An 18,133-nucleotide genomic window follows, 5' to 3' on the forward strand; every position below is an offset into this window, starting at 1 on the left:
CCCTCTTGAACTTCAGACTCGTGTCTCCATCTGTATGGTAGACATTTAATTAAATTTGCTACAGTCTCATTATCTCCCAGCAAAGCTTCCTGCTGTGTGTTTTCTCTCATTTAGTGTCCTCATCATGCAAGCAGACATCCAAGCCATGGCTTTAAAACTTTCTTGACTGTACCCCCCATTAAAAAGTCTGCTTTATTGTGCAACCCTAAACACACACACACACACATTTGAAATGGGAGCATCATGAACAATACCTACTCACATCATGTGTGGTAAACTGATATTATTTACTTCACTCATTTTTCTATTTTTGTTCCTATTTTGTGAGGAGAACTCCATATAAAATAAAGGTAACAATTTTAAAGTAAATAACTCAGTGCATTCAAACTGTTGTGCCATTAAAGTACATTTAAACTGTTGTGCAACAACACCTCTGTCAACTTTCAAAAACATTTTCATCACCCCAACAGGAAACTCCTTATCTATGAAGCAGTCACTGTAACTTGCCCCCTCCTCACAGATCCTGGAAAACACTAATTGGCTTTCTTTTTTGGGGGGGGTGGGGGAAGATGTGCACCAGGGATTGATCTCAGGGGCACTCAGCCACTGAGCCCCATCCCCAGCCCTATTTTGCATTTTATTTAGAGACAGGGTATCACTGAGTTGCTTAATGCCTCACCATTGCTGAGGCTGGCTTTGAACTCGTGATCCTCCTGCCTTAGCCTCCTGAGCTGCTGGGATTACAGGCATGCGCCACTGTGCCCAGCTAATTGGTTTTGTATATATTTTACATATTATGCAAAAACAAAATCATATGTATATTACCTCTTGTGTCAATTTCCATTTTAGAACATTCTGCCAATTGCTACTTATAGAATAAATCTAACAGTTCAGCAGTGGGCCATCCACATTCTCTATAGGTCCCTATACAAGGTCTCAGTGCTTCTTGTCACTTCTGTTTCCAAACACAGACTTTCACCATTTTGCATTTCTCCTCCCTACCTAATATCTCAGAAAGCTTTTGCCTCCTCTCTGTTCCTACTTTAAGCCCTCATTGTCTCTCATCTGGATTATCATACTATAATTATAATTAGATTTGGTGCCTGCCCTCCTTTCCAACTGCAGTTTGTTTTCTAACTAGTTGCCAAGAATTTTTTGTCATATATAATTAAGAATGCCATACTTCCACTTAAGAGACAACCAACCACTTCAGCTTACTTTATTGCCTTTAAATAGAAATGAAAATGCCTTAGAATGCTATGTGAGGCCCTTCCTATTCTTTCGTCCTACCTATTGTTCAACCTCATTCCAGCCACTACTTGTAGATCCAATAGCAATACCATATTGTATTTGTTTTTTCCTCCCTGAGGCAGTAAACTGGCTATACTATGAGCATTATTCAGAACTGATTTTAAACCTCCTCACATTAAAATCACTTTGCATATTAATGAACTGAGACTGATGGGATACCTCTTAATTTTTACTTTGATTAACAGGAATAACTATGCCTCTCCCATTACAACTAAATGTGGCTCCACTAAAGGAGACCTTTGTTTTCTGCAAATTATATTTGAAAATAAGCATAAACTATTGCTATATAGTCATCTAATTGGATATATATTTTTTTCAAATTCTTTCTTCAATTTTTTTCATCTTGTATCAGGAAACTCAGTAGTGAAAGGTAAAAGTCAAAGTGTTAATAGCAAGAATCTTTAAGAAAATATGCATTGCCCAGAACATTACCCTGAAAATTCTATTTGATTCCCTAGGGTTTGAATATTTGAGAGCCTATAAAAATGTAGCTAAGGAAATATCCTTAATTTTTCTCAATTTTTGTTTTCTTATCACATGGAAACTATTTCAATTTCACTTTTACATGGCTATTGAGTTTTGTTGCTTAATCACTATTGAAAGCTTGTGAGACACAGATTATTTAAAAAGTAATATATTGTCAGGCATGTTGGGAATACACTTATAATCCCAGTGACTCAGGAGGCTGAGGCAGTACCAAAAAAAATTGATATTCTAAATCACAAATATCTGAAAAATGTGCTTGCTGAAAATAAATATAAATGTAACTAGTGCCATACCATGTGAAGTAATTAATCTACCCCAGACTAAGATTTAAATGCTGATTATATTTGAATTAAATTTCATAGGTGTACATATAATTTTAATGAGCTGATAAATTGGATTTAGGAAATTATGAACAATTTCCCTTTAGCACTTTCAATTTTTTATAGTAATTAGATGAGCCACTTGTCAATCAAGAAAATAGAAATAGGAAAATGGACTTTATTCATAATAGTATGTATATTTTTTGTAGTACTGGGATTGAATCCAAGACCTTATGCTTGCTAGGCAAGAGCTCTACCACTGAGCTACATCCCCAGCCCACTAATATATTTCCAACATGATTTACTCATAGCAAAATCCAAGGCATATACCTGCAGCTCCAATATTTAAATAAATGTAAGGGTGTCAGAATAAACATTTTTCAATTTCAACTAATCACAAGCTGCTTGAAACTAATGAGGGAAGAGAAAATAATTGAAATCATCTATATCTGAGTTGAAACATAAATCACTAAATGCTGTTAAAAACCCAAAAAGTTTGGCATCAAATGTACGCATCATATTGGATTGTGAATTGTATTTGTACTTTTTTTCTTACAGTAGCATGGAAAACTAGTTTGAGATTTCTTTCATATTTTTCTATGGGCCCACCCTATTCCATTATGACTTCAGTTGAGCTTAATAAATTACATGGATTCCAGATAACAAATAACATTACATTCTGAGGTCATGAGGGCACTGGGAGTTAGGACTTCAAAAAATGTATTTTGAATGCTACGTAAATTTACTAGACAGTTTGACTAATTTGGCATAGATAGCAGATGGACAGAATTTTATCTTTTTTGAGTAATATATTTTAATTTTTGATTGACAGTTGTTTGTTGCACAATCAAAGCATAACATTGTACCCAATAAATTTTATAATTTTTTATGTGCCAACATATCTTTGGGGAGGATACAATTCAACCTGTAATGGTCAATTTATGGAATTATTATTGAACAAGTTTGTGAATACAGCAACTTCACTATTTTTGTATTTCCTCCCAGGTATGTCATACAGACTATTCCCTTATATAATCCTACACACGAAACTTTAGAACTTCAAGTAACAAACAGTAATCCTGAAAATTTTGTCCTGGAAATTGACAGAAGATCACCAGTAAGTACATTCAGAAAGTCATGAGACTACTGCTACTAGAGCATTTTGTAATTATGAGTTTAGGACCCAATCATTTTAATTAATAAATTTTCAAATTCTTAAATTTTTTTTTAAAATATAATTTTCTATTATATACATTGTCCCTTGAATTTTAAAAATCATTAAAACGCTACTGTGTTAATATAATTTTTTAAGATTATATATGCTAAAATCATGCTCATTGTCACTGAATTCTAAATAAACTGATTTTATTTCTCACCATTTTAATAATCAAGTTTTGTAATAGTTTACCAGTATCAGAATTTTAACTTAACAGTTACTATATATGTTCAGGCAAGAGACCACTTCTTTTCTAGCCCCTCCTGAGTTCCTGCCCCTTGCCCCCTACATACCCTTCCAGATAGTGCTGACAGATCTGCTTGTTCCTCGTCCCCATTCCTGTATCTTTCCCATTTTCTCATTCCTGGGTCCTTGCAAAGATTAGGATCAAGTCAATGGGCCAAAATATTTTTCTTCTGCCTCCAAGTTACAAAACAAGTTCCTAAAATTTAATATGACTTTCTGTGTTTCCAAAGCATAGGACACCAATTATTTATAGTGAATGTGAAACCACATACTTTCAGGTAAACCTCAAGATAATTACAAGCCAGATGTAGTAGTGCACAACTGTAATCCCTGCTTCTCTGGAGGCTGAGGCAGGCAGATGGCTTCAGTCATGGAGTTCAATGCCAGCCTGGGCAGCATAGTGACACCCTGTCTTGGAAAAAAAAAAAAAAAAAGAAGAAGAAGAAGATAATTAGAGTAGTTTATTTTCATCACAAGACCTCACAGTAAATCATGGAGCTCTGTTAATATGCATAATATTTAAATAAAGGCTGTTATTATTTTCTGCTTAATGACTATTTAACAAATCTATGATTTTATTTCTTTATATATAAATGGCAGTCACTAGTTGCCAGGTAATAATATAATATTAAATTAGTTCTTCTATAATGTGTTAAATTAGAAGTCACTAATTATTATACTGATAAAATTCATGGATACACTTTCATCTTAGAAAAAGTGTATTAATGCCATGCACATTGACACATTCCAGCTACTCAGGAGGTTGAGGCAGGAAGATTACAAGTTTGAGGCCAATCTCATCAACTTGACAGGACACTGGCTCAAGAGAAAAAAAATTTAAGAAGAGGACTGGAGATGTAATTCAGTGGTACTGTGCCCCTGGGTTAAATCCCCACTACCAAAATCAAAAGTATAGTAAAATGATCATACATGGTTGTATCTTTTAAAATTATATTTTCTATAAATTATAAAGAGCATGGGGTTTAATTGCCTATAACTGGAATTCCTCATTACAAAGTGGTGTTTTTTATCTCTATTTTTAAAGAAGAGTCATATATATATATATATATATATATATAGATAGATAGATAGATAGATAGTAGATGGACACAATACCTCTATTTATTTATTTATTTTTATGTGGTGCTGAGAATCAAACTGAGCATCTCACTCATGCTAGGCGAGTGCTCTATTGCTGAGGCACAACCCCAGTGCCATAAGAGTCTAATCTTCAACCCAAGGAAAACCAAAAGCAATATATGCATGCCACCTGAATCACATAATTAAGAATAGGGCTGAGGTTGTGGCTCAGCAGTAGAGCGCGTGCCTAGCACGTGTGAGGCCCTGGGTTCAATCCTCAGCACCACATAAAAATAAATAAATAAAATAAAGATATTATGTCCAACTAAAAAATAAATATTTAAATTTAAAAAAGAATAGCTTATTTTCTTATCCTTTCCATTCATGACTTGCTAATTTATTCATTCTTTTACTGAATACTGACTATTCAATTAAGCTAATATTAGGAAATAACTGAAAAAGTTATGTATGAGACAACACTTATATAAAATAGGAGACATATTAACAAATAGAAATGATAACAAATGGAAAATAATATAAAATTTATTTTAAAACTATATAAATAATATATGCATTTATATAAGTATACGTACATATACTATATATATATATATATATATATATATATATATATATATATATGGTACTTTACTCATGCCTTTCATTACATAACGTGTGTGTTCACATAAGTAAATATTTTTAAATCTTGATTATTTTTCATAAACACTTCAATGATTAGGAAGTCAAATAATGATATGAAAAACTTGCTTCCTTCCAACTATATATAATCAAAAATTTCAAATGGATACAGAAGTTTAAATAATAATGCAGTGAACAATCTTGTACTTTCCATCTTGGTTCATAAATTATTAATGATTTGTCACATTTTTTCTCTTTTTTTTTCTTTCTTACATATCTTGCTATTCAATTTGAAAGGAAATTGTAGATCACATGTCATTTCAACCTAAATACTTCAGAATGTTTCTTAACAGCATATTATTCTCCTAAATTATCTCATATTCATGAGAATTTGTTGGGGTTCAAGTGTGCAGAGTTTAGCTCTCTCAGGCCTGACAGGTTGCAAGAGCTGTGGCTGTGATTTAGGTCAGCTGAGGCAAACCTCAGTTAGGAGGAGAAAAAGTTCTCTTCCCCTTATCGCAAGTCACAAGTTCTGCATGGTTTGGCCAAGAGGAAGAAGCTTCCTGCATACTTGTCCTGGGAATAGTACATTCTAAAGAAACAAATGCATCTTCAGGGGATTAGATAATGTCTACAAAGAACTTTGGGAGGGTACTTATCAAATGAACAGGAACAATCTGAATTTAGCTCTGTGTACCCGCTGAGGCATGATTTTTGGGCAATGCGGGTAAAGTGTTACTGAAGAATTGCTTGCTTTGTTAGAAGAATATAAAAGGAACTTGCAAATAAACCTCAGCATGCAGTTGCAATTGCTGCCTTGGCTCTGCATCCCCTGTGTCCCGGTTATTTCGCGACCCTTACCCACGGACCCGAACGCACTAGACATTCACAAGAATTCAAGTTTACTCAACTGTCACAAAATTTTTCTTCCCTCTTGAACTAGGACTCAGTACTCACATATTGGTATTAGTTATCATGATGATGCTTGTAATGAAATGATCTTAAATTTCAAAATGGTCCCACATTTAACATATCAAATATACCCCATTACATGAAACCACAGGTTTACTGTAGCTCATTTCTACCAATGGTATTTAGCCTTCTGTCTTTGAAACCATGGGAAATAATACATTCTTCAGTGAATTTCAGTGAGGTTTAAGTGGAAACAAGGGTTTTTAATAGAATTGCTATTTGATGATATACATTCCTTCATTTTTAAACACAAGCCTCTGTCATATGTTTATAGAAGAGGAATTTGAGGCTGGATAGGCTAAAAATTAAACCACATGGTTAGTAAATATTAAACCATATGGCTAGAACTAGAATTAAAATCCAAGTTAATGCAGTACTGCATGATCATTTCAATAAGAAAAGATCTCTCTTCTCTATCTTAGTACACATTTATCCATACAGATAAGTACATATACACATATATACATATCCTTATCTGTCAATATTTATAGAGAGAACAAGATATTTAGTCATATTTGCTAAGTTGAAAGAATTTATGAATTTTTTCTTGTTTTTGCTAAGGATGTTATTAAAACTATTTTACATCCCTGAAGTGTTTATTTTCTGATAACCCCAAAACATTGGAGTTATTAGAGAACCAGTCTGAGAAAAAAAAATTTTGCTAGAGATAAAACCATATATATTTATTCAGGAGGTGACTTCATAGTAGTAAATATAAAATTAAATCTGCATTTGCATTTTATGGTCATTATCAGAGTTTATCAAGCACAAAATGATGTGTTTCACAGGGATTTAATAATGCTACTAAATTGCAATCTTGCTTTTTCAAGGCCTTTGTGGAAAAATGTATTACTGAAAAATAATTGACTCACTTTTCAGACATGTGTCAGTCATTCTATTATTTTATATGTTGACATTAAATACTGTATTATTTGCAGAGTAGCATTTAGATTACATAAGATACCCAAGGCTTCATTACATTGTGATGGAGTCATTTGGGTTTTTTTTTCCCTCTCTTTAAGGAAAGGATTCAAGCTCCTATCATATCAACCACAGGTCACACCCTGAGAGTGTATATTATATTATGAAGAGGAAAACTTTATCATACATTTAAAAAACATATCTTCCCTCTATGCTTAGAAACAGTTTATTTCTTTTGACATTACCAAGGCTACAAGTTAGGTTCCTGGTGGCTTGACATGTACCATGAGATGGCCAATATACCATGGACTCTTCCATTAAATGCATATATCTATTATTAGGAAGGCAAACTTAACTTGTAAAATTTAATCCTGACTTCCTTTTACACAGTGAATAACCCTGTAGTCATTGTTTGGGGATAGAATATGTCAGGAGATCCATGCAGTAGTGTTCACCACAGGCCCTTTTATCAATATTCATAAACAGCCATACTGAGAACAGATAATGTACACAAGGCCACACATTCATCACTCAAACATAATATTTGTATTCAAGTAGCCACCTCAAACAAAAATGTTGATTTTTGTTTCTCTTTTACTTCTTTCTGAATCTACGCAGCTGATTATACTTCCTCACTCTACCACAGAGATATCTGTTTATTTTTATCCTTCTGCACTTGGAAGAGCTGGTCATGAAACTTGTATCAACTTCGGCTGTGCTCAGGTATGATAAGAGTATTTGTGGACTAAGTCAAGTTAATGAAATTTCAAAATTAAAACATAAATAAATTCAAGTCATTCAGTTGACATCATTCACAAGTAAAATGAGTTCATTGTAAATCATTAATGAACTTTTGAAAATACAATATATATTATCCATGTGCAAGCACCTAAAAAAGGTATTTCTAAATATTTAGATCATTTGAATGAAGGAGAATATCTACCCAGGCTTAAAACATCAAAATTTTAAAGTAAATGTCAAATCACTGGTATATAAGTTCATTCTCTGACTTGAGTTTTACTACTCAACTTTCCATGGACTTACATATAAAAATGTAAAGAGTACAGTCTTGCAAATATTGTATTATATTTTTCATTCCATTTCCTCTGTATAGTGTTCCTGAATAATAATTATTTTTTAAAATAATTATCATTTTGAAAGCACCTTTAAATGTGATATATGTCATTCTAAGAATCAACTTAATTCATTCTCACTATAGTTCTATACAGGAAGTATTGTCATTAACAATTTTATGGATCAGGATTCTGAGACAGAGAAATTAAGATTAAGTAGTCAGTAAAATGTTGAACCGAGAACTAGACTCAGGATATCTGGCTTCATTTCATTTTTATGGCTGCTTTTTACAACTACCTATAGTTTACCAAGTGATTGGTAACTCTTTAATTACCAATGAAAACTTGCACAATATTTTACATTTATTATTGTTTTTACCTACTCAAATATTTATGGGGAGGAAAAGAAATAGACAAATGTACTGTATATCATTAGTGACACCAAGGAAGTCATAGATGCCTGATGTTCAAGTGACAGTAGAAACAAATATAATTCAGGGATCCCCATGTCAATTTGGGACTTATAGTGACTGAAGTGTCCTCTTTTTCAAAAACATTTTCATTTATTTTTAGAAAAAAAATATTGAAACTGTCAAATTTCCTAAATGATAGCTCACTTATACATGACCTGAAATAGGTACTATAGATTCCAGAAAATATCAAAGAAAACCAATAGTAATCCTTCTCATACAGAAGGGAAAGTATAGTGGATATTACTATCTTGTAAATAAATACTTCTATCAAGGCTGATTTAAAAAAAAAACTGTGTAGATAGACACAATACCTTTATTTTATTTATTTATTTTTATGTGGTGCTGAGGATTGAACCCAGTGCCTCACATGCGCTAGACAAGCCTTCTACCACTGAGCTACAACCCCAGCCCTAAGGCTGATCTTTTGCTTCATGGGGGGTTTAGAGCTCTATCCTCTTAATTATTGGGGACATTTTAGTTGCTTGCATTTCTAGTGGAAATTATATCTTTTCAAGGATACTCTTGCACATCAGCAGGGCTATTATCAGTTTGGCATCTTAATTGCTTTAGAATAGCCTAGATATTGCCTGTTAATTCTTTATTAAACAAAAAGAACTCAAACAGGTAAATAATCATCTCAAACTGTTTGTGAATAAGTTGAACAGTGGGCTTGATTTCAGTATTTCTTAATATCTCCATTTCAAGTTGTAGTATAAATCTCTGAGGGTTCATTTATGTTAGACTTTAATCAATAATTCCTCTGTTCAGCTTCTGGGTCCAGACCCCTTTAACCTTTCGATGTATCTTTCTAACCTCTGTGATTTTTGTTGCCCTTTTTATCTCTGAATGATTCAGTCTTACTCTTTTATTTAATTCATTCAGTTGACATCTTTTGCAAGCAAAACCAGTTCAACATAAAGTATTAATTGAATGAAGTTTTGAAAAAAAAACAGTATATATTATGTATGAGCAGGCATCTAAAGAAGGTGTTTTCAAAATAAAACTTTAGATATTATATTTCTACATCTCAGAGTTCGGAATACCTTATTACCTTCAAGGGAAAAACTCATAGATTTCTATCCCTCTCAGTTTTTGATTGATCAAATCTATCTGAACTGACATGCACAACTGAGTAACTGATTAATCTAAAATTAACTGTTGGCAGTGCTCATAGGATAAATGTAAACTATTTCCAATTGTGAATTTTTGCTGACCTGAGGGAAATGGTTATGTTTTATTGTTTACTTTGTTGGCTTCTGTTTAGGTCTATATGAAGAACTCTACAGTCTAAAAATCTAACTCTGGGCTCAAGTTATTTGTGCAGATTTTGAATCCTCAGATTAAGTGTTAGGTAATCACAACTTCAGATATCATGAATTTATTATGCTACCAGTCTCTCTCAATGAGATTACATTACTGCATAACAGTTGGAAGCACCAGATGTGCTAATTGGAACTTTTCATTGATTTCAAACATGTTGAGATTTTCTTTTATAGTTTTCAGATGTTTCATTTTAATTTTCAAACAGTTGTCCTTGTTTATTGCACTTATATACAATTCTGTGACGTGTTTCCTCTAAAGGTCAGAATAGCAAAAATTGAAAAGATAAAAATTCAGAATGGTTTTATAACCCAGCTTGAGTGTATGATTCTTGAAGCCTACATCTAAGGAAAGTTCTCTTGATTCTCAGCAAGTTTTAATTTTCTGGAGGCCCTGCTCAATGTAAAAGCTAGATTTACTATCTTTTACCACCCCCCTTGCTTTATATTTTAAGAACATCAGAATTATATTTTTATTGTCTCTCCTGTAGTAGAAGTTTGAGATAAATATGAGCTGAAAATATTATTTTTAATGCACATGTTTGCTGGGTTATTTTTTAATTTTCCTGTCTGAACTTAAGTGGATAATTTAATCAATGCCAGGACAACTGTAAGATATCAGCACTCAGAAATGACAGGATGTGTAACATAAAAACTCAATATTCCATGTCACTTAAGGAAACATGAAACATGACCTTCTTTTCGTAGTTTAGCTCATCCCTAATGGTTGAAAGTAACTGGATTTCATTTGTGGGTCAATTATATAAAATCAGGTTAGGACAACATAATTGAAAGTATAGTAAACTTATCTCATGTGAATAGAATCTGTGACTAACAGTAATATAGTCATTTGAATATAATGTGAAGCTCTAACTTGCCTTTAATTCTTCCTATTAAAAGATGGCATTTTATGGAATTCCTGCCTCTGCTTATCCTAATTTGAAGCAACCTTAAAAAAAGTTTCCTTCTTTTTATTGGAGTTCAGTCTTGGAAACATCTATGTAGTTCGAGAGATTATAAACCAGGACAATCACTGGCTTTTGCCAATGACATTTTCATTCATCTGTAATATGAACAAAGGGTTTGATGTATAAGTATAAAATATCTAGAACCAAATCATAATCTGTTATACTTTCAAGGGATTTTTATTCTAAATGGACACAAAGAAAACATTTTCATACAGCACTTAGCAGGCTTATGAAACCCAGGTCAAAACAAGGGCTACATTCAATCTCCTTCACATATTTTTAAGCCATTCATCCATTTCATGTGATAACAGAAAATGTATTCGATGTATTAGATGGTGAGGACAAATAACATCCCATGCAGTTGTAAACACTTCCTTTTAATGGGAATTTAATATGTGCTTCACCTTACTTGTCTTCATGCAGTGAGTATCTTAATTTCGTTTGGAATTCACCCTGCAATTTTGGAAACTATATGCAATGTTTAGTATCCAGATTTTTAGACAAGTTGATATTAAAACATACCATGAATATAAATGCACAATATCAATTAAAGATTATTTTCTGTGCCTTAAATAACCTTATATGTATTGAAATATGTTGCATATTTGATTACTGGCCCTTTGTCTCCTCTTTTTTCAGTGTATAAACAGACTGATTTTTCAATAAAATCAAAAGGAATTTGAAAAAGAGAGACGAAAGAGTACATGTTAAATATTGACAATGAACCTTTTCTTGCCAAATTTTGTATGTGTATTACATTTATTAACAGTTGCAAATATAATGTGTGTGATTAGGATTATCTTACAAATGTTTATCGTCAAACAGTTTAAAGAATGGAAATTCTGCCTCTGTGGATTAGGACTACTCCCCCAGCCTGTAGACACAGAAAAAATAACCACCCCTCTTGGTCTTCAGTCATCTTTCATTATTCCTTTCAAAAATCCCACTGAGGAAGATGTTGTCATCAACATCATGTTAACAAGTAAGTTGTTTTTCTTGTATTTACATATAATTTTGTAGCTTGTAATCAAACTTATTTTATCATAGAATAAAAACATCATTGTATAAAAGAGAAAACATGGAGAGAGATATGAAATATGTTGGTTTATAAATAACAGCTTACAAATGGTGGAGCCAGAATCAGGTATTTATGTACCAAGTCAATTTCTTCCAATATTATCTGTAAACTGAAATATACAGTAAATCTGTAAGATTATTATGATATTAATCAAATATGCCAGTGTTTATCCTTTGAAAGTTTATGGAAATTCTTGTTTCTCTCCTCTTTTTTAAAAAAATAAACAGGTAGTATATTTGTTTCAACCAGTCTTGTTGAAGATGCATGCTTTTAAATTAGATTGCATAAAGTATTTAATCACTTTATACTAAATTATTTAATACTGTGAGTCCAAAATAAAAATTAATTTATCATGAGTTTTCTGAAGCACATTTTAAATCCAATATTGGACATTATCAATGTGTTTTTGATTATTATTCCTATTTCTACTGTTAGTATTAATATTATTACTACTTTCAACTACTATTGCTACTATAGTAATTGGTAATTTGAGGATTATAGTTTTATAATGTTAAACCTTTTGATATAAAAACCTACTTGCTTTCCAGAATGGTTATAATGTTGCAATTCTTACTCATCAAGAGTATATTAAAGATATCACCTGTTTTCCTGAGTCTAATCAATTCTGAATAGCAATATTATCCTTAATCTCCATCATTCTGATTGGGGGAAAATTGTATTTTATCTACATTGCAAATTTACTATTTTTTTATTAGCACATTATAGTTATACATAGGAGCTGGTTTCATCTTGACAAATTCCTACATTCATGGAATTCAATTGTAGTTCATGTTTTTCCCCTTTTCCCTCCCCTTCCTCTTTCCCCCATTCTCCTTTCTCTATTGATCTTCCTTTTATTTATCTATTTATTTATTTTTGATTTGTTCTTTCTCTTTATACATAAAGGGGAAATTCCATGTGGTTTATTTATATATGCACATAGCATTATTTTTAAAAAAATCCTTCCACATTTTCTTCCTTTCCCATTCCTCCTCTCTCCCTCTCGATCTCCTTCTATTCCACATCTTTCTAATCTTCTATCCTCCTTTATTTATTTATTATTTTTGATTAACACTTATCCTGAATATTATTTACCTGTTGGCATTTTGGTTTTTCCTGATCATCCCTTCATGCTCTTTGTATGAAATAATTTTAAAAATTATAAAAATAATGTCAGGTCATATAAAATCCTTATAAGTACTTTGGTTGTTGTGAGGAGAGGTATGTAGTATTTATTAAAAGCTGATTGAAGACTCAAGGAACTTGTCATTTTAAGGTAGAAGAGACTAGAGCATATGTATAAGCAGAAGGAAGAAGCTAGAGTTGAACAGGAGTTAATGTTATAAAGGAGGGAAGGTTTAAATGATGAGCTGAGGCTCTTGGTGGACTGAGCTCATGGTCAACGTATACACATTAACCTTGAACAGGAGGAACATTTCTTCCTTTGGACAGGTGGGAATAAGAGAAAATAAATGCAAATGTAGATACCCTGTTATGAGGTAGAGGGGCTTGGGAATTAAGAGCAGTCAGTCATATTTACATTTTCTTCTGCTGAAGAAAGGAGATAAAGTATGAAATTTGAAGAGTAGTGATTTGGAATAACTGCTGGAGGAAAAGGAATAGTAGCTGAAAAAAATTCAAATACAAAAGGCATTGTGTCCTCTGGGTTTGGAAACCACACATTTAGATAGGCACCGAAAAGATGTTGTGAAGCTTGTATCAATTGTGCGACTCAGAATCTCTGGTGTGGGGAACTTGAGGAAGTCCAAAGGATCTTTCCAGGGAATGAACTTCTCAGGGCAGATATAGGTAAATATCTTCATAATTATAAGTGTTTTAAAAACATACTGGAGTCAAGATTTTTACTTTAAAAATGTGAAATAATTTGTGGCCTCTTAGTTTTTTAAAATCTGCCTAAAATTCTTCCTTCTTTGTAATAAGAAAATACAGCAAACTTATCAATTAAAACTTTTATCAGTCATTTGCAATTGAAACATTCTCTTTTAAGTAAACTTACTCTCTGTAGGGGAAATGTTAAAACTCTTAATTTCTCCCTTCTCCTTTCTTCAAGCTGATAAGATGGGGCAAAGAAAATTATTGACCTCAGATATCTTAGCACTTGTCCACACTCCCTCCCTCCACACCCAACTGTTCCTCTTTCCCTTTTCTTATTGATGACATCTTCCTTTGTGTCATATCCTCCTCCTTCTCCCTCTTTTGGACTCTGTTTTGCTAGGTGCCATACACCTACTTTGTGTTCATATTCCTTGGTAAATAAGCTCACACAATTTGGCCTGAATTGTTGAACATTTATGGGAAAATGGGACTGATGAGAAGAATAAAATATTTAACATGTATGCCAAATATACATATTACAAACGGTGCTATGTTGATACCTTCTCATTTAAATATTTGTAAATGTCTTTAAATTATTTAATGATGGAACTATACAACCTGTTGCTATCTTTCAAAAGGAAGAAATATAAATATTCCTGGAGATAATGAGAATTCATGGAGTTTCCTTAGGGAAGTTGATGGAAAGATTCAGAATACATCACCAAGAGTTGATACTCAGTGTGAATGATCTCACAGAATTGCAGATCCTGCATATCGCCCCCATCCCACGTGAGAGTGTGTGTGTGTGTGTGTGTGTGTGTGTGTGTGTGTGTGTGTGTTTCCTGCACCTGGAATCCTGAACCTGGAATAATTATTTTCCCTACTGAATAGCATGGCAGCATATACACAGCATTATTTAAATATTTGTTATTGTAGTTAATATTTGTGGGATCTTTGTGAGCAAGGTTTGTGTATTGGTCACTTATATAGCAAACATGACAAAGTGGTCCACAAAAATATTAAGATTCTGATCACTAGAGACAGCATGTAATAGAAATAAAGTGCCAAAGATCCTTTGAATATTGAAGGGTATTATTTCTGGGAGAAGTGATAAACATGAAAATAGCTAAGATAGCAGCAGGAAAAATGATAGAGAATTAGGTAATCTAGAAGTTTGATAATGAGTTTGACATTCCAAAAATGCTGCTTTCCTGGGAAAACAGTGAATTTTGAAAAATATCTATATATTTCTATATGTGTGTTGGAGGAGGGGTGGAGACACATCAGGATATTGCAAAATTAATAAATGCTGTGATAAGGAATCCAGGTTTAATTCCTTAGTGAGTTTTGAAAATATTTCCTGTGTTTTATGCATTTATCAACTATATTCTATAGCATTTTAAAAACTAACTCTAAAAATATTTGTTGACAATGGATATGGCTTGGAAGAGTAGACTGGTATTGAGAGCAAATGCTTAGAAGGTTTAAATCCATATCAATGGAAAAGCACACAATATATTTCTAGAAGTTTCCCAAATTTCTGAGAGAATTCATTCATTTAGCAAACATTTAACATTTCATGTGCCCAGACTACCCTTTTTCAAATAACTATACTGTGCTTCCTAAACAAATGTTCTTAAAGGCTTGCTTACATTCCCAGTACTTTTTATAACCCAGATGAGTATTTGGTTATGGGTACTTTAAAATAGTCCCAAGCTAAAGATCATTATGTTGGTGCTGTTTGGAAAAGAATCACATAAAAAATTCTTATCATTCCATTTTACTGTTGTAATACCACACACTCACAAGATCAGATAACATAGAAATATTCTAAAGGATTTGTCATAATGTGTTCATGGAGGTGTTATCAAAGGCTTTCCTGGTACATTGCACAGTCTTTTTTACAAAATTATTGGGAGAAATTTCTTTCAGTTATTACTATCAAGAAGAACTATTGCTTTTTTGAGCCAGTAGTTTGTTTTCATCCCACAGAGACTGATAGTGTCATTTCATTTCTCCTCCATACACTGGCTGCTAAGAAAATATTTTGGCTTATCTGGAGCAAGTGACATGCCCACACTATATCTCATCCCTGACTGCAGGTTATGTCCCTAATCTTGTTTCAATTTTCTAAAAAATTACTTGTAATTCATCTTTTCTTGGATTTTATATCCCTGTGATGTCTTTAAAAGTTTTTGTAAAAGATGAGGACATATAAATACACATATGTGCCCACAAAGATAATAGTTTGCAATATTTCAAAGTTTTTGATTGCCGCAGAAATCTCTTTCCCATGACAAGATAAGCCCATAAGATTAGACTGTAGCTCTCAACTTCTCCTGCACTTCTATCTTACCCAGTTTGAGAACAGATATCTCCAGGAAAGGAGATGTACAAACAATGCCAATAGGAACAGGGTGAGCTCTTTGAAGAGCTTTCAGTTGAACATTATGCAAGGCTAAGTGAGAGAAGATGATGCTTCAGGAATCCTCCATGTCTTAATCCATGCTAACTTCAAAAGATAAATGAGAGAAGCTGGCTAGAGAAGAGATGGTCTAAACACCCTGAGGATGGTAAAAATTCCTTCAAAGCAGATAATTAATGAGTATGATGAGGAACAGGATGCTACAGCAAAACTTTTAAATACCCTGAGAAGAGAAGATGTGTTATGAACCTACTATATGCCACCCTAGACCTCTATTAACATGACTGTACCCAATCTTGAAGACAACTCTTCCAAGAAGGAAGTCAATATTCCTAGTTTTCAGATGTGGAACTCTAGGCTAAGAAATTCCCCAAAGCCATAGGAATAAATAGAACAAGGTCTTGAACTGATGGTGTCTGGCTGTCTTCTTCAAGACCACCTTTCATTCTATGTCATCTGCTTAGAGGTGGTATTTTTAAAGACCAATGAGAAGAGTTTAAAGAACTTACACTATCTTCACATGACAGTGGAATAGGCTTCCCCTATTCTATATAAAGTCCTCAAGAAATACCCCTTACTGCCACTGCTTTCTCATCTTTTCAGATCTTCTGATCTCTCCTTTCTCTTTTGCTCTCTGCCATAAGATACTGAATCCATCTGATCCACACATGCTTAGGGTTGCACCTTGCCCTTATTTGGCATAGACATGTACCTCTCAGTGACTGTCCATGTAATCAATTCTCACAATTATTCTCATCAGTAATTTTCATCTGTAATTATATCCCCATTTTGAAACCCCTTCTTGCCTCAGTCTGGCTGGGCACAATTCAGGAGCCACTTGTCAAAAGAAACTAACTTTATTTTTAGAACTACAAACGCCAAACAAAACAGCTCCTCAGGAAAAAACCCTCAGAGCCCAACTGCCACCACTGGCTTCCCACAAGCCTCTCACCCCCACACAAACCTCACCACCTCCCACAATCCTCCTGCTCTTGAGGCTGATTGGCTGGGTCGCGTGGGCGGAGCCAAAGAAGTCCCCCAATGAGCAGCTCCGTGGAGGAGCCAATCAGCTAGATGTTGCTGGGGCCGCTGTGAGCCAATCATCAGCTGGCAGTCTGAAGGGCAGGGAAACAGCCCAATGAACATCACCGCAGAGGAGCCAATCAGCTAGATGTTGCTGGGGCTGCTGTGAGCCAATCATCAGCCGGCAGCTGGAAGTTTGCTGGCAGCTGGAAGTTTGCTGGCAGCTGGAAGTTTGCTGGGGCCCCTTTGGCTGTGGCTCTCAACATCTCCCCCTCTCTGTTTAAACAACAAGCATGTGGCTTGGGGACCGTGCCTGCCTTAGGTTGTCCAATACTACATACGGTCCTTACCCGTCTTCGGATGAGCTGACCTCAGGGCGTCAGCCTCCTGTCTTAGGTTGGTACCATTGTAATTGGATCTTACCCGTCATTGACTACCGGTCCAGTATACAGCCACACCTGTGGAGAGGTCTTTGTCATGACAAGCAGAAGGGAGGAAGATACACCAAGCCAATTGATGGCTCTTGTTGGAAAAATTGTACCACTGATGACATCATCAGCAAAAATACCCCAACACTACCACAAGTCGCTGCACCAACAGATAGTTCACAATGCATACAAGTGAGTTCACAATGCATACAAGTGACACATAGTTTAGGCAAGTTCTGCAAGCAGTTCAGTGATGGCTATTGCAGAAACTGTAGATTAGTTTTATCTTTGTCTTCACTGGCACTGGGATGAAGATAGG

General features: G+C 33.9%; 1 protein-coding gene across 1 annotated transcript in view; it reads left to right on the forward strand.

Moving 5' to 3' along the window:
• CFAP47 (cilia and flagella associated protein 47) overlaps positions 1–18,133 on the forward strand; it is a gene marked incomplete at both ends in the record, with an annotated part of 427,079 nt that overhangs the window by 319,253 nt on the left and 89,693 nt on the right. The window contains 3 exons of the mRNA XM_081278126.1: positions 3,123–3,234; positions 7,810–7,914; positions 11,850–12,006. Of these exons, the coding sequence (XP_081134252.1) occupies positions 3,123–3,234; positions 7,810–7,914; positions 11,850–12,006 (374 nt within the window). The remainder of the gene's footprint in view (positions 1–3,122; positions 3,235–7,809; positions 7,915–11,849; positions 12,007–18,133) is intronic.

The sequence above is a fragment of the Spermophilus citellus genome (assembly GCF_964194105.1).
Source record: "Spermophilus citellus genome assembly, chromosome: X".
In the NCBI taxonomy this organism is placed as follows: domain Eukaryota; kingdom Metazoa; phylum Chordata; class Mammalia; order Rodentia; family Sciuridae; genus Spermophilus; species Spermophilus citellus.